This window comes from Vanellus vanellus (assembly GCF_965231255.1).
Source record: "Vanellus vanellus genome assembly, chromosome: 1".
Lineage (NCBI taxonomy): Eukaryota > Metazoa > Chordata > Aves > Charadriiformes > Charadriidae > Vanellus > Vanellus vanellus.
The window spans coordinates 79,084,595-79,109,696 of record NC_138905.1 but is presented as its reverse complement, the minus strand read 5'-3'; the positions used below and the strand labels follow the sequence as shown (position 1 = coordinate 79,109,696).

The window sequence follows — 25,102 nt, the reverse complement described above, 5'->3', positions numbered from 1 at the left end:
GTTCATTGTAGTTCTTCCATAGATGCTATGTATTTGCTCTGCATTTGGGTGGCTGTTGTAGGTTGTGACTGAAGAAAGTGTGAGGTGAATCGTTGTCCTATGACATCTCGGAGCACTAGTCTATATTCATGAAAATAAGATCTGTGCAGCTTTGAGCACAGTAATCTTCTGTAGGACTGATAACAATGACAACAAAACTGGATTGAGAGGGGAGGCAGTGTTTGTCTGAATGCTAACAATGGTGATGTTTGTTTTCTGAGATTATGAGCTCACGTGGCATGTTCGCATCATTTGCATGCCATGGTGTGATGATTCATGTCAACAAGAAACAAGTGTTGAGTTATCAAACAGTTTTCAGGTTTTGATGGCTATCCTGTGTGATTAAAAGTCATTCCTGCTTGTGGTTTTTTTTTTCTGTTCTTACTGGTGCTGAAGAGTGTCAGCAATAACGTTTGATTTTAAGTTGAAGTCTAATAGAGGATAAGCAGAAAAAATGTGATAGGATCAAGATTTGAGGTTCTACTCAATTTTAAGGCTGAATGAGAATGGCTTTGAATACAGCTTAGTCACAGCAGCTTGAAGTAATAAATCTCTCAATTTGATGTATCAGTAGGCAATGCTGGTAAACTTCTCTACGATCATAAATTTTATTTTAAAAGGCCTTATAAATTATCAAAGTAGGTAATTTATTAGACCCCCTGGTCTAAGCAACTTTCTGTTTGCCTCTCTTTTCCACCCCACCGATTTCTAAACTGCACATGTATGGGTGAAACAGCAATTGAGTTCTTAAAAAGGTCTATGTCAGGGCAGAACTGCACTATCAAATTCTGGGCTATATCCATTGCGCGGGCTCTTGGATTCCAGAGAAGTGCATTCAATTCTGCTTCCTTGGCATGTTGCCATAACACTCTTGCAGTTTTTCTTGCCAATTTTTGGAGGTACTACTTCTCTAGTGTCTTTAAGCAAAACCACAGACCCCATTTCTCAGCTTCTGTGCAGGCAGGGCACTGTGGACCATAGCTCTCCTCAGAGTTAAGGGATTTAGTAGGCTTTTTTAAGGTGGAATCCCCTTACTTGTTCTTTATGCACCATTAAGTCAAGACTCAAAACACCTTTGCTGCTGCCTCACACACCAGCTGATGTGACCTACTGGAAAATGTAAGCCCGGATCCTCACTTACAAAAGGTCCTGTACATCACCAAAACCTACAGCTTTAAATGGTTAAAGTGGTTGGACTTGGGATTCTGATTTTAAAGTGGTATTAGATTAATATTTAATGTCTCTGGCTCTTTCCAGTGCAAAAGGCATATAAAGGGTTAGGCTTCGTTACAACCGCAAGCTTCTGATCTTTCTGTAGAGAAGTGTTACTTTCTCAGGAGACTACGGAAGATGCTAGAGTTAAGAGACAACTGCCAAGTAGGGAAACTAAGGTAAAACCTCAGTGATGGACCAGCAGAACTAGCTTGTATTAACCCCTTCAGCCTTGAATCATGCTTTGTCATCTGAAAAGGGTGCTGTATTTATAGGGCAAAGCAATAAAAAAGATTAAGACACTTGGTATATATTCTGAGCTTGCCTGGATTTTGGAGTAGGTCCTGTTTTCTTCAGCATCCTATAAATGTGGAGGAGTACAGTTGCTGCCAAATGCATGGGGGAGTCATTCAGGCTGTTAAGTCTTCAAAAAGCTTAAGCTACTGATGTTGTGGCTGCAGCATCGGAAACAGAACTGAATTGGAGCCATGGTTTACAGGTTTATGTGGATCTGTACCTGTGACACAACAAATACTGGCTGTGATGGGAGACCAGTTAGTTTCCAAAGCTAAATGACTTTAGGCACATGACTCCCACTGAAAATCACAGGATTTTCATAGCTGAATCTCTAATTCACTGTCACCATCTGTCTGGCTTGAAGATTTGACAACCTGAACTCCACATCTAGCAGAAATGCAAGTTTTATGTTGCTGTCTCTGTTGTATCTTTCAGAGCGGTGCTTTTTTTTTTTTTTTTTTTTTTTTTATGTTGTGAGCAAACAGGATGTCTCCAGAAGAGCTGTTCAGTATACTTCGTGGCAGTTCCACATCACCATCTGAATACAACAGAGAAACAAATGGCCAAAAATGCATCTTTTTTTCTGAAGAAATTCTCTCCATGTACATGGATAGTACATGGGAACAAACAATGATTGCAATGTGTGGAAATCAGTACAGCCAGCCAGCTGCTCTGCCTTAACTCTTCCGTTGTGCTAAGTTTGTGGAGGTGTTGCAGTGAGTAGGAACAGTGGCTTCCGCAAAAGAGGACAGCATCAGCACATTGCTCTCATTTTGAAACATAGAAAAGGAACACTGGTGTTATCAGATTGATATTGATTTTCTGTAAGGAGCTCAACATCTTAAATGCAAAGATTTGGCTTTTCTTTTACGATTATCCTTCTCAGAAATTCCTGTGCTTTCTCATGGTATTTTGCTGATGTTTGGTTGTCTAAATACATGAACATAAAGGAGCTGCTACTTGATAGCCTCTGCTCATGGTGCATTTTTTGCAAGATCACCTCCATTTACTATGTGTACTGTGATAGACTTCTTGGAGAAAACAAACAAACAAAAAAACCCACAAACAAACAAAACAAAACAGAGAAGAATACTGCCACAGGTGTGACAAGAACATCTCTTTCCCACGCAGAACTGCATCTGGCTGTCTGTGACCTGGAGTATGCTTGTAACGTAACTGGCAGCCTAATGAGCCTTTGGGGTGGAGATGCTTTTACATTCTGTCTTATTTCCAGAGTAAATTTGTGTCTGAGGCAAAGCGAGCATGCAGCTAAAACATCCTCACAGTGTCAGAGTCAGTAAACTCCTGACTCAGGAAGGGGGGGTGGGCTGTGGGCATTTCTAATGAACTGGTTTTTATTGCTTCCAGTGTCTGAAGAACTCCCAGCAGTCAAATAGGGTGACAAGAAAGCCAGGATCAGAAGTGAATTTAATATGAATTGCACTGAAACATGGCAGCCCTGAGTCATGTGGCTCAGACAGTGCTCTATACTCTGCAGCAGAGAGAGACTTCATTGGGCAGAAAAGAAACCCAGACTCAGTTCCCCTATCTGATAGATTTGTAATGAATAATTCAGTATTGCAAATGCAGCATATCTGAGTCACTGGGAGGGATGAGGGACAGAAAAGCACTGCTAGGCTGGACTTCACACCCTGGAAAAGGTAAAAGTGTCTGCTTGGAGCTCCCTGAAAGCTTCATAAGGCTACTAGTTCAGCAGAGTGCTTAGTGTGTTTGATCTATGGGTTACACAATGTTAGCTTGCTCATTAGGAGTATGAAACTGTCTGTTTTCAGTGTTGAAATTAATACGCAATTGATTATGATAATCCAGAGCTTCAATTCAAGTCTCTAATAACACTAGTAATTAGAACTCAAATGTGTGTTCTATCTGCCAGGGTTTTTTGTTCACCCACATTTTCTGGTCAGTAACTCAAGTTTATGCATTTCCATATCCAACAGAGTTGTTTTGAAATACGGTGTTTTATTAACATTCTGTAATGTTATTTCTCATGTGTCTTTGTCTGCTGCCTTCGTTACTGATGTAGTGTGCCTTCCCTTGTTTTGCTGACTGTATTCTGCAGGAGGCGTGCTACGTGTTACTTCAGGCACTCGTGCTTTTCTGGGGAGGAATTCCGGAAGCCTAGTAAATAATATTACAGGAATAAGGTAACAGTGACCAACCTGTTACATCTGAAAATACTGGTTACTCTGTGGTCTGGGGTCACATTTGATAGTGCTTAAATAGTCACACATTTATCTATCCTTTCAATTTTTGAAAGCTGATTTAGCAGATTTATGGAGCGTTTGACTTGGGGAATGAAAACTGATGCGAATCACAGAGTACAAGTGTCAGGTAGCAGCTAGGATTACTTTGTCAGTGTCTTAAATATAGTGATTTCTTGTCTTGCTGATACTGATCAGCATGTTTTAACTCCCAGCCTTGTCTTGCTTAGCCGCAGTTGCAATGGCTTTCTTGGTGCCAGAGGGAAAACAGTTTCCACACCCTGTGTGTCCTGCGGTGTCCACATTGTTGCTTTCCCCTCATTTGTTTGATGATGGTCATCAAACATTCAGACTGTTCCAGTAATTTGAACAACTTGCACTTTCCTTATTTTTAATCTTTTATGCCTCTTTTGCTATTGCGATAATTGTGAAGACAGAACTAGACTTTTTGGTTTCTTTTCACGTAAGTAATTTCTAAGCTGGCTTTTAACTCTGTGGGTCCCATTAGCTTTTCTCAGTCTTATAATTTACTTGTTATTCTTGTACATGAAGAATCTGAAGTGATAAGATGCAGATGCTGGAAACAGACTTGTAGGCTTGTTAGATCTTTGTTTTCTATGACTATGACTTGCCGATCCAGAAGGAATGTCTTGTTATTGTTAAAAAGAAGAAAACAGAATATGTTTGGTAGGAATTCCTTGTGATTAAGAATTACTTTTGCAAGAGCTATAATTAATTTTAATATAATTTCTTTAATATTGAGCTATAAACTTAAGTAATAATGAAGAAAGAAAATGGGAATTCAGTGAGAAAGCACAATCTCAAGGCAGTGCAGGATATGAAAATCCTAGTGTTTGGTGTGTGCCCTCAACTGAGGGGAGCAAACAGTATTTTTTGCTACAGATAGGTGAAGCACAAAGGTTAGAGAAGGATGCTTTCTGTCTTTGAAGAGGGAGGAAGCTGCTGTTTCTAGCTGCCAACTGATGCTGTAGATCACCCTGCGTGCCTTTAACTCTTGTCTCATTAGGGATAAATGGGGTCTGACTTTTTAAAGTTTACCGTTCAGTTCAGACCTAGTCATAGACCAAAGTGTGTTCTTCCCCCAAGAGCGCAGTTGGGTGGAAGGAGAGGATGCCAATGGATCAAAGTTGGGTGATGTTTACAGTGATGCGTTGCCCTTTCTGGAAAGGGTTGAAATAATGAGCAGTAGTGCAATTAACCTTGAATTTCAGGGGCTGGACTTCACAAATCAAAGCACTTCTCACTCTAAGGTAAACTAAAACGTTGAGTTTAGGGCAGTCTTACGCCATTAAACCATCATCTGCAACCAGATCAATAAATGACAGAAGAAAGATTAGTTTATAAGGAATTATAGTAGCAGTGAAACCCATGTGAGCAGTGAGAACAGCTTTGCAGAACTGAGTATCCAGAAGGAAGGGACTAGGAGAGAATAAAAGTTACATGTGAGTTGACTGCTGGTTTCAATATTAGACTGCAACTGCAGTTGTTCGGTGAACAGGCGATGAGTCAACCAGTTGTGGGTACAGTTTCCTCTGTTCTCCCCAGCCTGAGCCTTTCAGCATTACTGCGCATTAGTCTGTGGAAGGTGCAAGAGGGTTGTGTAATGGAATGCTGCGAGATTAGGATTTTAGCATATGTTGCTCAGAGCTTTTGTTCAAGGAACAATCAAGCAGAAATACTGGAAATCTCATTCTTCAGAACACTTAACAGGGACAAAACAGGGCACTGAAAAATATGTGACAGGAGAGTCCTCTTAAGGAATTAAGATCCATGATGGTTTTTCTATCCTCCCTTCCCTTTACCTAGTGTCTCACAAAGCATTCCAGCACTACAATCAAAATACCCATGTGGCAAGGCACAGCAGAGCCCTGCTTTGCTCTCCTTCACAGGTGTATGAGGCTTTCTTCCTAAAAGCTCTTGGTTAGCATAAGAAAATGTTCCCAAGCCATCTGGTTCATGATCATCTTATTCCCTTAAGGATTTAAGTCCTGTTTGATTGTTAGAAGGCAGAACAATCAGCCTACTCATCTTAGAATCATAGAACCATTTTGGTTGGAAGAGACCTTTAAGATCAAATCCAACTGTTAACCTAGCAGTGCCAAGTTACCACTAAACCATGGCCCTCAGCACTACATCTACCCATCTTTTAAATACCTCCAGGAATGGCAATTCCGCCACTTCCACCACTTCCCTGGGCAGCCTGTTCCAATGCTTGAAACCCCGTTCTGTGCAGAAATTTTTCCAAATATCTAATCGAAACCTCCCTTGGTGCAACTTGAGGCCACTTCCTCTTGTCCTAGCTCTTGCTATTTGGAAGAAGAGACCAACCCCTACCTCACTACAACCTCCTTTCAGGTAGGTGTAGAGAGCGATAAGGTCTCCCCTGAGCCTCCTTTTCTCCAGGCTAAACAACCCCAGTTCATAGATCATAGAATGGTTTAGGTTGGAAAGGACCTTGAACATCATAGAGTTCCAACCCCCCTGCCATAGGCAGGGACACCTCTCACTAGACCAGTTCACTCAGCCACTCCTCATAAGACTTGTTCTCCAGACCTCTCACCAGCTTTGTAGCCCTTCTCTGGACATGTTCCAGCACCTCAATGTCTTTCTTGTAGTGAGGGGCCCAAAACTGAACACAGTGCTCGAGGTGGAGCCTCACCAGTGCCAAGTACAGTAGGGCACTCACTTCCCTAGTCCTGTTTGCCACTCTATTTCTAATACAAGCCAGGATGCTGTTGGCCTTCTTGGCCACTTCACCTGGGCACACTGCTGGCTCATACTCAGCTGGCTGTTGACCAGTACCCCCAGGACCTTCTCTCTTTAGAATCCCAAATTAGCTATGAAAAGAAAGCATACTTCTGGCTTTTTGCCTTATAAAAGCTAAATTTAAGTGTTTGGGAACCATGCTGAACCTTATCAAATATGGTGAAATCACGGCCTTTTTTAACCTTCTTAATTAATATCAACCCTTGGGAATAAAAAAAATAATAGTACGTATCATGCTAACGATTCTTCTTGCAACATCTGTCTTCCCCGAACATACCTGTCTAGTTTCATAATTGCAAGTGGAGCCTTCAAGTGACAACAAAATATAAATTAAATTTTTATAGTGTGATATTTTACTTCCTTATATATTTTTGTACCAATTAGAAATGTTTCATACAATCAGATGTTTTCTTTTTAGTTTCCCCAGCACTCGTTACCTTATTATAATTATTACTCTTGCTTTATATATTCCTTATATGAAGACTAAACCTTGTTAGGTCTGTGGCTTTTAATGATAGGACTGCAAAGAGCTCTATAAATCCAGCAAATTACTTTGATCTGAAAGGAAAGGTCCTGTGTGGTGAATTTTCATATTAATGAATGTTAATCTCTAATTATACCTCTTTGGAATCTGATCATAGTTACAGTGGTTTGCCTAGTTTTTAAACATTTCAATCTAGACTATTGTAGATACACCAATGTCAAATTTACTTTGAGGTATGTATTTAGAAGTTACAAATACTTGGAAAATCTTGAGGTGAAATCCCAGCTTCTCTGAAGTTGCTGAGAATTTTTCCATTCACTTCAGTGGGGAAGAATTTTGTTCTCATTAAATATAAAGGGTAGAATAAACTATTCAGTGATTTGCAAAATAATATAGCAAGGCCTATGAATATGTCTGATCTCTTGTAAAAATCCACCTCTTATAATCTTGCTTCTCTTCTTGTCTGCTGTGTCTCCATTGCTGCAGTATTCCCCGGACCACTTCAAAGTACAGCCCCCCATCTCCTTGCTCTGTCCCCAGTGTCCCTCCAGCAACATCCCATGCCTTTTACCTTGTGTGATCTCTTTCTGGCTCTTTTTTGGTTGCTACCAATGCAAAAGGTAGCCAGCACTGTGGGTGGTTCATGGTGAATGGTGGCTGAGAAGTTAAAAAAAGACTGAGCTTCCCTGGCCCTACTTCTGCAGTGATAGTAATGTGAGGGTATCTGATTGCCGACTGTCACAATGGTACAATCTGATAGACCTCTGTCAAGTTTGCCTGAAGTTGGCCAACACGTTTGAAATATGGCTGGGAGCAGGAAGGATCTCAGTTGTGTAAGTCCTATTTTCTTAAACCAGATGTTGTGGAGTTTTTTTCCCATATGCACCATTATATCATAACCCTACAGCATACTGTGCATATAGTCGGTTTGCTCTAAGATGACATCTGTCTGGTAATCACACATTCACATGAGGTGATTGCTGATGTTGTGAAGTCCTAAATACAAGCAAGAGATGGGAGAAAGAGGACAGGAAGGGAAAAGACCTTTTATAAGAAGTTCAGCTTCTTATTTAAACTGACACAGCTTCTTCAGGATAGGAAATATTGCAACTATTCTTGCAACCTAGTCTGAATGATTTTGACTTGAATGGGTCTCCCATTTACAGACGTAGTCGTTTGTTTACGTTTCATGCTTTTTAAAAGCATGTTTGCTGGTAGCTGCCTGTGAACCACCAGTGCCTGATTAGTACCGGCCGGAGTAGGAGCGGTGTCTGTTGCAGCAACACCTTTCATGTGTCATCAGCCATCCTGCAACTTGAGTGATGAAAGAAGATAATCCACTGCCATTCTCCAAGGCTCTTATTCCACCTGCAAACACCTTCCCATGTCCTTGCCTACACATACATGTAGCAGTTGCAGTAAATCTTTCAAGTTGAATGTTGAAGCTAGATGTCAGCATGGTGTTGGCAGAGGTCGGACAGAGGTTGGCATGCCTATTGGGATGATCTGGGCTGCAAAGTTTCTCACCTGCAGGTCATGAATGAGTAGCAGAAGTTACAGTCACCCAGCATTTATCACGCCACCAAATGGAAGAGAGAGTCTGAAGTTATAAATAGATTCTTCCGGGTAATTGCATCACAGAAAAGATGAGCGTGTGCTGTTGGGCACCAACTTGTCCCATTTGGACCTTTGAAAGAACCTCTGCAGGACACTGGAGTCTAAGATGCCTGATTGGTGTTCTGATTTATCCAGAGACACTAGAAATTACAGTCAACTTTTTAGATCATTTACTTCTCTTTCTGTTGGTTTTGGTTGGCTTTTGATTATACCAACATAGTTGGGGGGAGAGAATTCCAAGTAATTAATACTGAAGCAAACTTTTAGAAAAGGGATGGTTTTATCTGTAGCTGAACTTTGTGTCTTACATAAAACAGTTTATGTTTGCTTTATTGCAGTGGGCTTTGTTTCAGCTTTATAGCTAAGGTGGGTGTCAAGTTGCCATAGCTACTGGGCATTATGCTGTATTTATGTGGGCTCTAGAGCGCGTTCCAGGAGGATCAGGTGCAACTTCTGAATAATTAATAGTATCCGGGAAAATGGAATTGGAATTCTGTTTTGGAGGGCTTTCTTCTTGTTGTCCTTCACAGTTACTGCCACTAAAAATTACAGTAGCCCTAATCCTAAGAAGAAAGCTCCTTATGACATCTGAAAGAATCTTTCTTTTTCATTTTAATACATTGTTGCATTGTTAAATGCAGTTGTCCCCTTTTAAATATTATCTTGGATATAAATATTATAGGCAAGGCTTATAACATAATCTGTTGTCAATGTTGTCCCTTCTGCAGATTCTCTATGTGACAGGACTGGGGATGCACCCTTCCCGTAGGACTTCTCTGCACGCTCCAGAAAATACTAGACTACTTTGATTTTCTTCCCGTTTAATAGAGACAGGTCTGTCAATGCTGGGCAGATGAGTGAGCAGATGGATTTTCATGGGTGACTTGGTTGGATCAGTTCATATTGTCTTATTGGGTGTATGTTCTACAATGATGCTTGGCAGCCTATTACAAAACACATAAACACAGCTTCATATACAGGTCTGTGTTATTTTGACTTCTCCCAGGTTCTTAAATACATGTGAGGCAAAAGTCTTTGGAGATTTAAGTAGTGACCTCCATGTCATTCGTGGTAATTTCTTGTTCCGAGAAAATGCCCTATTTCTGTGCCAAAGAGTCCTGGCAGCTCCTGGGATACTGTCTTTTCCTTCTGAATTGCATCATGTTGTTGATACATTCTAGACAAGGAAGCAAGGAGTGACCTGCGTCTCAGTGGTCTGGAGGTGGGGAATTTTTGCCCAAAGAAGTGAACACTGCCATTACAATGGCAGCTCCACACTGTAGGGAAAGTTTGGGCACGTTTTGGAAGGTCAGTCTCTATGCAGCCAGCCTTACTCCAATGAGCTGGAGGAGGTGCTAAAGCCAGAGACATTGCAAAAACTTCAGTATTTGTCACGCAGATCTGTATTGCCGCTGGGTTTCAGGCAGCATTCTTATTTTCCACATTTCCTTTTTTAATGAATAACCTCCACCCCCTCCCCAAGAGCAAGATGAACAGGAATGACTGCACGCAAACCCTCTTCTGGTACTGGGTAGCTTTGGCTGGGAATGAATCTACCTTCTAATATCTGCTAATCTTAGACCTGACACTTGCTGGTAAAAATATCATAAATGTTCAGACTAGGATAGAATGCTCTGCATTAAATCAGGGTCATGAGGCTTATTGACTTTGTTTTTTAGATGTGGAAATCAATATAAACCTTCCTTTTCCCATCACCAGTGTATTAAATTAGCCTGAAACATTTGAGAGGCTGATTGAAAACTTAGGGTTGCTACATCTTTAAATTAAATAACATTCTGAAAGTTGTAAGGGGGTGCGGGTGTATTTTTTTTCTTTTAATTAACATTGTTAGGAGCAAGCCTACTGGGATTTGAAGTATTTTAGAGCTACAGTGAAAGTAAAACATAGAAAACGAATGCCCTTTATCATTTGCATTCTAATGGAGGTCCACTTCTATCAGAGGACCTGGATTTTTCTCTTAATGCCTTTTTTAGGACTCTTCTAAGTGTTCTAGAAGCTTATCATAGCTTGATTACTGCCTCAAAAATGGATTTGTGTCAATGATAGTCTTGGTGACTTTAGTCTTGGAGATGATGTAGAAGCCCACAAGCATATTGGGTTTTGAGAATTGGGTTTTGAAGGTACTGTATTTTCAGGTTACAGGAGAGCTGAGGTTTGGGAGTGAGAATTGATGTCTTTGTGTAGGTTGGGGAAAAATAGGTTAGTTTTTGTGGTGAAAGAAGTGAAAGATGACTGTTTATGGCTCGATGTTTGTTCTTGCTGTCTAACCAGTTGGTTCTAATAAAAAGCTGCTGTAGTCACAAATTCTCTCTCCTTCACATCCATAAGCTGTCTTGCTACAGTAGCACTATTGATGCTGTATGAAGTGTTTCAAGTTATTTGTATGCATTCAAAGGATCCAGAAAGAAAAGGGATTTTAATGTTTTGCCCAGCTTGGGAATATAACTGCAATTACATTAACATTGAGGTTATAATTAACTGTAATTTATTTTTGTCTTGACATTGTTTGATGGCTGGTTTTTAGTGTTTAGCACCACTTCTTTGTTTTACTTTAAATGTTTTCTCTGACTTTTTTAAAGACATCTTTTATTCCCCTAAGATAAAAGTTTTATTGTGGTTTGTTTTTTTTTTTTAATACTGGTAAAATATATCTTCTTTCACGGTCCCAAATTTATAGCCAAATGCCTTGTGCTGTGTGAAGCGTGGTATGTATCGATTACATAGGAGTCTGATATAAAAGCAGCTGAGTATCGCACCTGTGTATCACAACTGCATGGACAAGCTTTTCTGATGCCCTGTCTCCTGTGGAGAACCAACACTTCTGCTTGGAGAGGGTCTGGATGTCTGGATGGGGTTCATGTGTGTCTGTGACTGCCTGCAGACTGTGAAACAAATCCTTACTTCCAACTTCATGCCATGGTGGTGGTGCTGCATGTGAAACTCCTTTAAATGGAACAAGAAAGCCTACCTAAAAGCTTGAGTTGCTGATTTGTGCCAGGCTTATGCTGTTTGCAGCTTCGTAGGTACCAATATCAAAGCTGTCTGGTTTCCTAATGCTGTAGGTTTAGTTGCTACAGTGAGGGGTCAGGATTCCTCACAAAAGTCCCAGCTATGTGATTAGATGCTTAAATAAGTGCCTGTGGAAGTACAAAATATTAGGTGTCCAAGAGTAAAGTGTTGTCTATAAAATGGAGGCATGCTTTGCTGCTGGTAATACCAATTTGCTCCGTTAATGTGCATCTGGGTTACACCATTTACTTAAAGGTACCTCAGTGCTGAAAAAGAGATTGTTAAAGTGGGAGGAAGTAAAACAAGTGGCTGTCAGTGCACAAGGAAAGTGCAGAACAAACTGAGACTGTGTTTGGGGGCAGATCTGAAGCATGGGAGAGAAGGACATTAGTTCCTTTGGTCAGTGAATTTAGAAAAACCATTTAATTTGGTCACTATTTAAGATGCTATTTTTGGAATTACACCTTTGTGCTACAAGGAAGACTAGTAAGAGGAAACACTTGGATAACTGTGAGAAAGATGCTTCTAATGTTGAAAGCCACTAGGCTTCATAACTGTTGGATGCAGTGTGTGATGGGGGCTTTTAAAACTGTGCACTGGTAAGAACACACTGGGAGATAATTCTGCTTTTGTAGAAGATGGGCCAGTTTTTGAAATAACCTTTTTTCTTTTGCTGATTTTTCCTGATCTTTTGAACCAAAACTGTCAATGTAAAATCCTAAAAATCAAATTTCAGTCTCCGTATTGTAGCTGGCTCTGGACACAGTAGGAGTATTTGCTCTCTGAACTTGTATTGTGGATGAAGTCTTGAATTTTGTTCACTGTATCTTCTTCCTCTCCCTTTTCATGTTCAACTCCCTCCCCTTTGCTGTTTTTCAGTGAATGTGGCCTGAAAAAAACCTGCAAAGTGGTGCTACTACTAGATAGACCTGTAATCCCATTAGACTTCTCTTTAAAAGAAGACTAGAATCTTCTTTTTTTGGATGGCTTCTGAATGGCAACAAAATAGTGCTCCTTGTAAACCCTGTTCATATTACCCCATTCTTTCTGTGCTGCCCAGCTGACAGCCTGTATCGATTTTAATCGTAGACTTCTTTTCAAGAGTTTTTCAAAGGCTTATGTGCTAAGCTTTGCAAACAAGATGATTTTCAATTCACATGGGTTTCATCAAACAGTTCTAATGCCTTGGGAACTATATGGAATTAATGCTTTCCTGAGTGAGGGTTTTTTCTGGGGGGAGTGCGGTGCTGAATGTTGTAGTATTCATATTACTAATATCAATAAAAAAAATAAAGCACATGTGGGAAGTTCTGGGGAGCAAATAGGCTTGGTGGAAAAAGTACTGAGTTTACCAAAAGATTTTAAACCTAGACTGGTATCTCGGATGTTTTTTTTTTTCTGTTAAAAACGTTCCAGCTCTCTGTAACTATATGACTAATGTGACTAATGTGTGTGTTGTACTGGCTTCCGGTACAAGATCTGATTTTGTATGACTTGAATTCTTTTGTGAAGGTAACCAGTCCACAATATATACATCTCCAAAAGGCGTATTTTGATGAATAAAGTACATTAATGTTAATAGATGCTTTGCTGTGTTGCATTTAGGGTGTTCCTTTTGTGCAGATGATAGCTTCTGCCAACAGTTTCAGTAATAATGTGTGTTGTGCGTGGGAGTAGCTGTAGGCAGGAGTAGCTGCGGGGCTCTCCAGGACCTCTGGTGTCCCTCCAGAGTAGGCACGGGCATTGCGGCAAAGAAGCCCATGAAGTCCTAGAGATGGACAATAGCTTGACTAGTATGAGAGAGCTGTGTCAGAAGGTACCCAGAACGTTTACCATGCATGGAAAAGAAAAAGGCTGAGGAAAAGTGGGATGATGGGGCGGGTCCTGGTGAGCAGGAGTGGCAAAATGGGGTGGTCAAAGGGGGAAACAACATTGGCTGGAGGTGTTAGTAAAGAGGCTCTGCAGGGACCAGCAACTGGGATTATAATATTACTGTGGATTCAGATTTGGAGATGACGCACATTGGTGCTGCATGAATTACAATAAGGGCTTGACCACTGGACTGCGCAGCCTAATTGCTGGGAAATGTGGATCCATTTATTAGTGTAGTTCAATACTTCAGTGCCAGGCGTGTGTGCAGGCTTTAGAAAGGACAGGCAAGGCACAGAGCGTAAGTTATTTAGCATAGGATCATGTTGCTGCGCAGAAAAATTGCAATCCTGAGAGAGCAGTAAGAATGTGTACACCAGTGCTGTGCTAGTACCAGAAACCTCCAATACTGGTGAAATATTGGAAGGATGCAAAAGGAGCACAAGATCTGCAGAGCTGCCCTGCTATAAGACCTCCTAAAGGAATACTGTCTGGTTTATCTGAAAGATTAACAAATTAAAAAAAAAAAAAAAAAAAAAAAAACAAAGAAACAACCAAATCCAAAACTGAGAATGAAAGAGCTTCTTAATATAGTGGAAATAGGCATGACAAGAACCAGAGGCTGGCTAAAGGAAAGCAGCTGAATTAAATGAAGTTGCACACTTTCAGCCAAGAGGATGATTAATCATTGGAATGAGTTCTCAAAATAAAGTATTTTCCCAGGCACTGTCTAGTCAAATGCGATTAACTGGGCTTTGTGAAGAAGTAACAGGGTAAAAATGTCTGTGGCACGTTAGGTGGTCAGCCTAGCTGATGTAATTTTCCTTTCTAGCCTTAGCTTGGCAGCCCTGTGAAAACTTTTTATAAAGGTGGTATAATGGATTTCAGCTTGCTAACGCTGTAGAAGGGTCATCATCTTGACTTGAATGAGGAAATATCCAGGTAGGCATTTGGATTTCACTGGCAATAAATAATTAGTATTTACACAGTTCTTTCTATTAATAAATTTTCACACTTGCAGGAAGGCACATCTAAAGGAAAGCCAGATAAACCAGCATAGAGGTGAGGTATGGCCAAGTGAATCAGCAGCAGACCTGGCAAAAGCCCCAGTGTCTCCTGGACAGACTTGTTTTCTTGGGAGGACTCAACTGTCTGAAATCCAGCATATTCTCTAGCCCGTATCATTACTTAACTCCAGAAGGCCAAACACAACAACATGAGCTAAGCCTAGAATATCCCAAAATGGTGTTCTGATGAAAAGCACAAGGTGTACTAGGAAATCATATGAATTTTTAATTTCTATATATATTTTTATATATAGAATATATATTCTATATATATTTCTATATATATTTTATATATATTATTTTATAGCTATAATAAAATTAGACTTATATTTACCATGTGATTTCTATGTAAATGTAAGGCAAGACTTCTGCTAGGCAAGTGTTTATCTTCTCCTCATTGTAGGAAGTCCTGTGCTCAGCACTGGCAACACTGCCTTACCTAAACTCATGTAATGATTTCTGGGACCTCATTGAGGTTTTGAGGGCACTCCTATTTGTCCGAGCCCACAGAGGTCAGAAGAGCAAACATGTTGGTCTTCTGTTCCCCATGCTGTCAGTCCCAAATGCCTACATTCACTTGAAATGATTCACTCAAATATAAAAGGTTAATATTTACCCCTTGACTTCTGGATTTGGGACTTCAATGAAGAAAATATCATGAAAGTTAAAAGATAGCTACTTCTACGCTATGTCATCTTACAACTGCAACTCTTTTGCACATAAGGAACCTGAGTCACGGGGCTTTCTGAGGCTTCAGGTTTTGATTTTATGTTTTGGCATATATGCCATTTATATGTAGTACCAGGAAGAAAAGAGTACAGATTCTGAACAAGCTTCCTAAGGATGCAGACAAATTAGGTCAGCCTACCAAGGACTTTAGATTGCTAATTTTGAACAATAGTGCTTGGTATGTATGAAATGGTGAAAATTTGTGTTTAAAGCTCTTTGTTGGGAGGGGTGTTGTCTTGGGGTTTTTTATTTATTTTTAATGATTGTTTTGCATTCCTCCAGTATTGGCTAATGCTGAGCAGGTGGCTGCAGGGTCCAATTGGAGTCAGCCCCAGTCTTTCTTACATCCTTGGTCCTGCCTGAGACTGCACAGTGTGCTGGTGACAACAGGATCATTTGCTAGGAGTTGAACTGAGCCTGTTGCTTTATTTCACATAATTTCAGTTCATGGGCACCTTAACGTGTCTAGCACTGTGGCAGCAGAGGGTAGCTGAGATTAATGCGTGACAGCACTTGCATGGGAAACTGAGCCCCTGGAAAATGTCGTTTGTTTTGGCCAACACAGATTTAGCACTTTGCTTTATGTTGAGATGGCATTTTGCTATTTCTGGAAGAATTGTTTAGAAATTAGTAAAGGAGCTGTTGCAGATAGAGGTGTTTATGAGTTAAGGGGTGAGATTTTTTTTCAAAAGTGACTTGTAATTCGGGTGCCTGCACTGTGAAGCATATTACCAGTCAGTCGGGGAGCGGCGGTGCTGCTCGTTATAGCACCCTGGTGAGGGCTCACTGTGTTCTATAAAGCAGATCCTTCTTCAGGGGTTTGGAAAGTAAGGCATGTGAAACTACTGTCTTGCGTATTGGTGTAACTACAGCCCTCGTGCTGGGTAGGGCTGGTTCGTCCTCCTGATGCTCACCGAGGATGCTTACCTGATGAGCAGGAGCTGCAAAACACGTCCGACAGATGCCAGTGCCGTGCAGAGCACTTGGAAGTACATTTTCTGTCTTTCTGGGGATGGATGAGTGTTGCCTCTGTTGCTTCTGGGTGCTGATGGCTCCTTTCTCTCTGGGAAGAGGTCAATCCCTGTCTTCCCCAGTTTGACCTGTTGAACAGAGATCTGTACCCCGTGCAGTTTATGGCCTGGCAAAAAAAAATAAATAATGAATTCCCTAAATTAAATTCCTTTGGAATACAGTGTGGCTTAAGAACTTGGCTCAGGGAAGCAGCCGTGGCAGTGATTCATGGTGATCCACCGTGCCCTGCCCCGCAGGTTGTACTGCCCAGGGATCCTACCCTAAATTAGCGGTTAGGGAAAAAGTGATTAAAGAGAGGCTCTTTTTCTGTCATTATCTGTGACAGGGTTGGGGGGTGTTCTGTGAAAGAGTTGTTGTGCAATGGCTTTGTAATTGCTGGGGAGAAGTAGCGCAGCACGTGAATTAATTTCACCAGCAGAAAACGTTAGTGGCTGACTTCTGCAAAGGGAAGTTTAAACTTTATCATTAAGAGATCATTAAACTCTGCCTGGATTAAAATAAAGGTTCCATGGATATGGAGGCAGAAGAGACTGAGATAGCGCCTGCTGAGCACTTGAGCTCTCTTACCTTGGCACGCGTTAGAGCTGGAGTTTTACCCTGCAGTTACTCAGTCCTGCCTTCATCCAGCCCTCTCTCTGCATCCTTCCTTCAGAGACAGGATGGCTTTTGTTTTGAAGAGTATTTCTGGAATCTTGCGAATGTGATGTTTCTGTGCTTTTTAGGCACGAAAGTGCAAATATCACCTTTGTTTATTTAGAGATGAATTTAGATTATTTCCCTCAGCTGCTCTTAGTTTTTTACAGTAATTCTCATTAGTTTGTGCGATTATATTGCCAATAGAAAAACTCATTGTCAGGAGCTTTAGAAGAAATAAAAACAAATAAAGGGAATGATGAATGACTCTATGGGAGTTTTTAAAAGATATTTGTAAGTAAAAAAAATTAATAATAGGAAACGGTGCATTCAGCTTTCACGTTACTGATGATGGTGTCAGTCCTGACATATTGTACTGTTTCACTCTTGCTCGTTATATTTCGATCTTGTAGGCTTATGCTTCCCAGATGAGTTGAAATAAATGCACGGTTACTAATCTTACTCCATTTGATTTCATTCACATATTCTGACTTCTATGACAATCTGGTTTCTAACAAATCGGCTCTACCCTTCTTTGTCCCAACCAAAGCAAAAAAAAGGTTCATGAATTGCCCTGTTTGCAGTGGTGTCAACAAGTCACAATATTCCAAATATTTCTTAGACATCTGTTAAAGTATGTTACTGTGTTAACCAAAAAAGACACTTGATAAACAAAGAGAAAGCAAATGGTTTTCCAGGTATTCTGTCAAGGTAGTACATAGCTTTGACATCTGTTAAGTGTGCTGCTTGTCACCCTATTTTTATTACACACCAGGTCAGAGATTAAGCTGTGCTGCAGATATTTTGTAGAGTGTCAAACTACTGTTCAACTCTGTGTACTACATCAAGTTTTATATTTATCTCAGTTGCTTCAATATGTTAGCATTGATAGAGTTGTTCTGCTTTCTGTGCTTATTTGGAATTTTTCACTTGCTTGGGTTTGGTACACTGAAAATCTCACGTATAGTGGGGACCTGTAAGTACTGTCAGCATGAAACATTTAGAAGAGGGGTTACCAAAATGTCATCTTTGAGGCAGTAATTAGTGGACTCATCTTCCCAGAGTCTCCTGCCACACCTGGGAATAAGTGACAGCTACCAGGTAGATGATGTTGAGTATTAGTTTGGTGACGTTTGATTCCAAGGGGTTGTGTTAAGAGAAGTATATATGTGTGTGGATAGAAAATTTTATTTATTTCATTTTTGCTAAAACACACCCATCATAAGGAATAAATGAAGCTGCTGTCCAAAACTGAGATTCCCCTGCACAGACCTGCCTTTCTCACCTGTTCTCCCTCACATCCTCTGTCCCCCCCACCTTCACTTCTTCCACGCGAAGCCTTCCGTGAGGGCTGACTTTCCATGGTCAACAAAATCCGATCCTGACAGAAAAATACAGCAAGAAACTGCACAGCACGCAGCTTCTGGTGTCAGTTTTATGTATGTATATAGGTACCTTTTAGGTTATATTTTTTAAGGAGATGATATATTTTCTTAGCAGGTTGAAGTTGAAGTTTACCGGAGAGATTCTAAGAAGCTCCCTGGCCTGGGAGACCCCGACATTGATTGGGAAGAGAGTGTCTACTTGAACCTCATTCTACAGAAGGTAACAGTGGTGCTTATCTTATTTTCATGGGCTATTTATGCTAGAGAGGTTTAGAGGAAGGTTTTGATCTGTTCCTTTTCCTCCCTAGCTTGGGGGACTTGAACACTTCTGGACGATACAAAGAAAACATGATTTTAATTTTGCCTTTCAGTGTCTAAATGAACATAAACTGAGATGTTTATTATATTTTCAGTAGAGTCCTAATAGATTTCCTCAAAAAACTTTAAATACACCTAGTGAAGCTGGGCTGAATTTTATGATCTGTAACAGAGTTTTGCAAAATAGAAATCTTTGTCAAGTTTAATAGTTTCTGAGAGTGAACAAGACTGTTAGACAAGCAACTTTTCCATTAGAGTTCACACCACTGGTGCAGCTAACAGAAGGAACTGCTAAGTGGAAATGAAGTAAAGGTGTTATGTATTGCACTGGGATTTTTCTGCTCTTGATATCAGAACTTTAATAAAACTTTTTTTGGTGGTAGAAAAATGAAGCTGGCACAAATTATTTGTTTAATTAACTCATAGGTTGTTCAGTTATTGCATATGTTACATTGGCGCTCAGGGAAGCTGAACATTACTAGAGTAATTCAAGATCCCTTAAAAGTTTTGTTGGTTATGATCTCGGAATGAGAGACTGCTGGCTCATTGCGCACATCCTGGAAAATAAATTGTTTTCATTCTCTCTCCTTCCTCCCAAAAGCCTCATTGCAGAATTTTCTGCAGAGAGCAGTTTCTGCTTTTATTTGATGCTGAATAAAACCAGGATCTGTTTGCTACAGTCAGAATGCAGAGATGTTGTTACAGCTGGGCATTACTGTCCACAGCTACCACGCTTGCTCCTTACAAGTTTTTTCAAGTTGTTTGGTAGGCTACGTTAATGGTTCCTGAACTCTCTAATCTGTGCTTGTGTTCATTAGTGTTTCTGTTTTTCCCTTTGCAAAGGGAGGATATCGTTCCCATTTCTACCTTAAACTGTGCTTGTGTGTGTGTCATGCTTACTGCTCCAGCTGACCAGTAAGCTAGTGCTAAACAATATTGACAGGAGTTTCTTTACTCATAGGTTGCATATCATCTGTGCAAAAGCTTTCAGTATAGAGTCAATAAACACGCAGGCTTGAAAATTGTAGGAGTTTCAGTATAATAAAGAGAATAAAGAAAACGACAATACCAAACCATCTTACTTTTTAGCCAGACAGCTAAAAAAAATGAAGACAATGTGTTCTGCTTCGTGCACATGTTCTTGTTTTTCTAATTCTAAGCCTTTATTTCTCTATCTGGTGCCCATTGTAGCTGGATTATGTGGTGACATGTGCTGTGTGCACACGCTCCGATGGAGGAGATATTCACATTCACAAAAAGAAATCTCAGGTGAGATCACCGTGTTATTACTGTGAATAAGAGGTTGGCATTCAGTATTACCTAATCTGAAAAACTGTATCAAAACCAGGGCGGCGGTTCTTGGGCTGCACTCTGACAGATACATCCTTGTGAAGTGTCTCGAGTTTTTGTCTAGTGACATTTCCTGCCAGTCAGCTAAATGTGAGATCTAAATGTCCTTTATAGCCTTTCTCCAAAAATCGTAAAAACCTCTGTATGCTTTCAAGATTTATACCTTTGCCTACTGGATTTGAGGAGGGTGTGCTGGGAGGGAGTATGCCCAACTGTTAACCAATCTGAGGGTAAACCTGAAATTGCATGAGGCCTGAGTTATGAGAAGCCTTTGGGGTAAATCTGTAATGCAGGGCTGTTAAATGGTAGACAATTTACTGATTACCAACGTATCTTTTTATTGTTTTCTTGTTTTCTCTCTTAAACTGCTCATTCCATCTGTCTCCATACCAAAGGCTTTTATCACTTGTGTGCAGCATGCCGTTAATCCAGGGGTTAGCATAATGGAGGAGACTGAATAATAAGCATGAAGGGGATAGGAACCCCAGCCTTCTTCACTCAATTTCCAGCAGATCTTGCAACGACTTCTTATAGTTGGCAGAAGTTATTTTTTAAAAGGCTCCTGTTGCCTTTAAAAGGCTTTCTCTCACAAACATTTCCATTCCTTTTGGTCATTCAGCTGCTTACGTGGCTAACCTAAAATAAACAAATGCTCTTTAATCCTTTAGTTTTGTTTTACCACTTTAAAACAATCATTGCTTTGCCTACAAACAAAACTAGCTACGCTGATTATTGTATTTGTGATTTTCATTAGTTAGGTGCGTAATTCCCTTCTGGTGCTGTTGAGACCACATTACGCTGATGTAAGCCTTTTATTTCTCATTGTCTTTTCCACTGTTTGCTAGTCCAGATTTCATCACGAGTTAACTTCTGCAAAATTCATTTGAGAAGATCTGTAAACAATGCGTGCAGATTTGAAAACTAGGAAGATGAGGATGAGAGACCTGCCCTCACTGCGTGTGAGTGGTGTGCAGAATAAGGAGGGGATTTTCTGTTCCTCGTTCCTAGGGGCTCATACTGTGAGACTACTTACAAATTCTGCTTTGTCTGTCCTTTTCTAGGAGAACTTCAGCATGCGTTAAAACTTACCAGTACATACTAGTAACATTTTAACATCATGAATTTGATCTATGGAGAGAGAAAATGCTGTATGCTGTGGAAAGCACATTTGCAGTAGGGCATTTCATTGTAACGTGCACCATTTTGGCTTTTAGTTTTAAATGAACAAAAGCCACCTTTTTTGGATCTATATTACTGCTCTGGTGGTTCTTTGTTTCGAAAGCATGTATTATCCTGTCAGTGTGCAGCCAGATGTTGAATAGGTAGAAGCCCTATTCAGGTATAGGACTTGCTGTACTACTCCAGACCTATGACAAAGCAACTGCGTTCATACCAATAGAGTGTCTAAGGCACAAAACCGGTGTAAAAAAGGTTTTCCCTAAATTATTTTGCAGACTACACTGTTTCTCTGCTAGCTTGACAATAAGATCTCTACAAACTGTATTTTCCTCAGGTGTGTCTGAGTGGACATGAGTTTGGGGTGTGTTTTTGCTTTGCTTCTGGTGGCATGAGAACAAGGATGGCTGGAAGACATCCTTGTTTCAGACATTGGTGCAAGCATCATCTTTGACAAGTCTTGTTACTTTCTAATGTTGTTCCTTGTCATGAAGCAACCTTTCTTTTTCATAATCTGTCTTTAAATGTGCATGTAGGCTTCAAAAGTACAAATATGGAAAAGCAACCCTCTCGTGAATATCTAATATCCTACCCTTAGTCATATTTCACGTTGAATGGTTTGTAGCAAGAATATCACAAGCCTGACAATCTGGGCAGATTCAGAGCTTTCAACACATTCATAGTGGGCTAAGATTTGACAGGTTTCTTTAATTCAAAGCTTTGTTTGTAAACAGAGGTAGAAGCAAAGAAAGCTACTGGGTATGAATTCTTCTCCCTTTTTACCTGCTTGCTAATCTTGTTGGAATGATAAAATCAAAAGCCGTTAGCTATTTAAACATTGGTTGTTTTGAGGAGTGAAGTGACCAAAGGAGTTCAAGAACTGCTTCAGAGGGAGGAATGTGCAAGAGGAAGCACACTGGATAGAGAAAGAAGCAGAAGCAGAAGATGAGAAATCAAGTGCTTGTCCTCCTGAGGGCCTTGTACTGAGTGATGTTGATCTTATCATGGTACTTAGCAAACAATAACAACTAAATTAACTGTACAAACAAACAACATTTAGGCCAGCTACTCCACAATAACTTTCTTGCTGTGTGTGCTTTTACTTTACAGCATGTTGCAGCAACTTAAAGGCAGCTTGAGGTTGTTTTCTCTGTTAATGAAAAGGAGGATACCTTAGCTGTACCATAGGATGGTGAGAGGTCAGTTATGCACAGGGACATTTACTGTGGAGCAACTAGTATTTGATAACTTGCATGTGAAAAGGCAAGGATTTCACAAGTGGTGTCATTATTACAAAACAGGCTGTAGTCAGAAACCAACTCAACTTTGCCTGCAGGATGTCCAGCATCTCTAGTGTAAGTGAAAATGTTGGCTGACTGAGCAGTATTGGACTTGTGGTGTTTTGGTATTGCTTGCCTTGAGTTCAGTGTTTCTATTCCTGAGCATGTTTAACTGAGAGGATGGTTTGTTTTTTTTCCATCTCTTTCTCAGCAAGTGTTTGCATCTCCTAGCAAACACCCAATGGACAGCAAAGGAGAGGAGTCAAAGATCAGCTACCCCAACATATTCTTCATGATTGACAGTTTTGAAGAGGTGAGTTCCTTGTTGCAGCAGCACAGTTTTGTCCTATTCTAGTCTTATGTCCTGATCAGCTGTTTTCTTGTGCCTTTTGAACAAGTGTTCTTGGCTAATTGAGGGTTCTTTTCCAGTAGTTTTTATTTTATTTTATTTGACCTTCCTCTCTTTCTTTAATGTTTGAAATCTGAGCTTAAAGCCGGATTTTGGCATCTGTCTTTATGAGCTAAAGCAAGACAGGCTGATGTGATAGCTGCTTATCTCAACACATAATTTGCAGCATGCACTGCCTGAAGTTTGTTTGTTTTTTTTTTTTTGAAAGGCTAGGGTGGAGCATACAGCTCCCTTGCTTTCTCCCATTTACATTGAAAGTGCCTTGGACCTAAGGAGAATCATGGGAATCTGAATATATTTGAACTTTAACAGCTGCCTTGCCTTGAAGTGTTTCATCTTGCATCTTTGGCAGGTTTTCAGTGACATGACTGTAGGAGAAGGAGAAATGGTCTGTGTGGAGCTGGTGGCCAGTGACAAAAGCAACACCTTCCAAGGGGTGATTTTTCAGGGGTCCATCCGCTATGAAGCACTCAAGAAGGTCTATGACAACAGGGTAAGGCACTTCTGAAAGACAACATCCTTTGTACAATGAAATTCTGACCACAGTTTTAATTTGCTGCTGAGGCTGTTAGCTTTTTGTCCTGTTAGATCATCTGCATTGTAGTCTGTCCTTTTTGGCTTTGAAAATTACCTGAAAGCTAGTGCTTTTGGCTCAGACAGCTGAGAGTATTCAGATCAGGATGTATTTCTATGGGGTTTACCAAAAAGAGTGAAGTTGATTAAGTAGCCAAGACCATGACACAGGAATGGATCTGAGTAACAGAGTTCTGGGAGCCTCTTAGTTTTCTTCAAAGGTCATAGATATTTCTAGTTACTTCAGAGAAAGCATGTTTTTGGGGGAGATCTTAAACTCCAATAATTCCCTTGCTACATATAAAACGTGTTTTTCCTTAGTTTGTTTTGTACATGTGGCATTTTCAACAGGCCACTGTAGTTTCACTGCCACAGAAGGAAGCTTTCTTTGCTTTCCTATAGAACCATGAAATGCCAGCACTTTCAGCTTCAATTTCAGTACTTAGTGCTGAAGTCGAGTAGGTGCAAGAGCCAGTAAACTTCTGTTTGCTATGGAGACAGTCCAGAGGGTTTGGAGAAAAAAAAAAAACAACAAAAAAAACAACCCCACAAACAAACAAAAAACCCCCAACATCCTCCCTCCCTCCCCCAAAATAACACCAAAAATACCTCAAAACCCAAACAACAAAACACCACCAATACCTGCTATGGCTGCAAACTTCATTTCCTTTTCTTCCTGCCATGTTCAGGAGAGGTCCTGAATAATTTCCCTTCTCCCTGTTTTAGATGTGAGTAGTTTATACTCTTAAGGCAATTTTTTGAGAGAATGTGAAACTAAAATTGTTTCTCTGTCCCACCATCATCTTATGGCCTCTCACAATCAGCAAATGGGTTATTAAAATACATGGGAATGCAGAATCACTAAAGTCAGAATAAGAAGAAAGACTTGCAGTGGAAAGACAAAATTTGATGGGGTAATGTCACCTTGTCACCTAGGAAAGTCCTGTTTGACCATGCTGCTACTTTACTTTGTTTTGTTAGATGAAATAAAATCGTTAGATCTTCAAATACTCGATTTCCAAAGGAAAAACTTGAAATTTGACCTTTCTTTTAACAGAACAGAAGCAAGCTCTCTATGCTTCTGAAGATTACTTGATTTCAGTTCTGTCTGTTCATTCTTAGTACAGTACGAGTTGTATTACACAATGAGCATCTTGGCCCTTTCGGGTGATAAACTGCTGAAGGTTGTGATAAACCACTTAAACTTACGGATAAGTCCTACTTGTTTCACTTGGCAAAACCTTGACTGTTTTCATATTGGTCTGTTCCTTTTTTCAGTTCTCAGTTCAGTTTTCAGTTCAGTTGTGTTAACTGGAAATTGAGCCCAATTGTCTGTTGAGAGGGTTCAAAAGCTGTCAGGGTTTTGCGGTGAGCAATGCGATGCAGGTTAGTTGTGCATGGGGGCTGGTTCTTTATGCTTTGGGCTTGACAATATGGACACAGAAATGTCTGACTTAACTTGTCACAAAGTAGTGCCAGAATTGTGCAGTGCGCTTTCCTAGTTTGGGGCATCTTGTGTGCATGTCTGTTGCTTTTTGGACTTAAACAAGTGTCCCTGCACAGGCTGAGTTGTGCACGTGCCTGCTTGTGCTG

At 40.3% G+C, this 25,102-nt stretch overlaps 1 protein-coding gene across 1 annotated transcript in view; it reads left to right on the top strand.

The window, feature by feature from the left end:
* Positions 1-25,102, top strand: part of KIAA0930 — an 81,482-nt gene that overhangs the window by 46,671 nt on the left and 9,709 nt on the right. The window contains exons 3-6 of the mRNA XM_082493962.1: positions 18,516-18,623; positions 19,913-19,990; positions 22,739-22,840; positions 23,289-23,429. Coding sequence (XP_082350088.1) covers positions 18,516-18,623; positions 19,913-19,990; positions 22,739-22,840; positions 23,289-23,429 — 429 coding nt within the window. The remainder of the gene's footprint in view (positions 1-18,515; positions 18,624-19,912; positions 19,991-22,738; positions 22,841-23,288; positions 23,430-25,102) is intronic.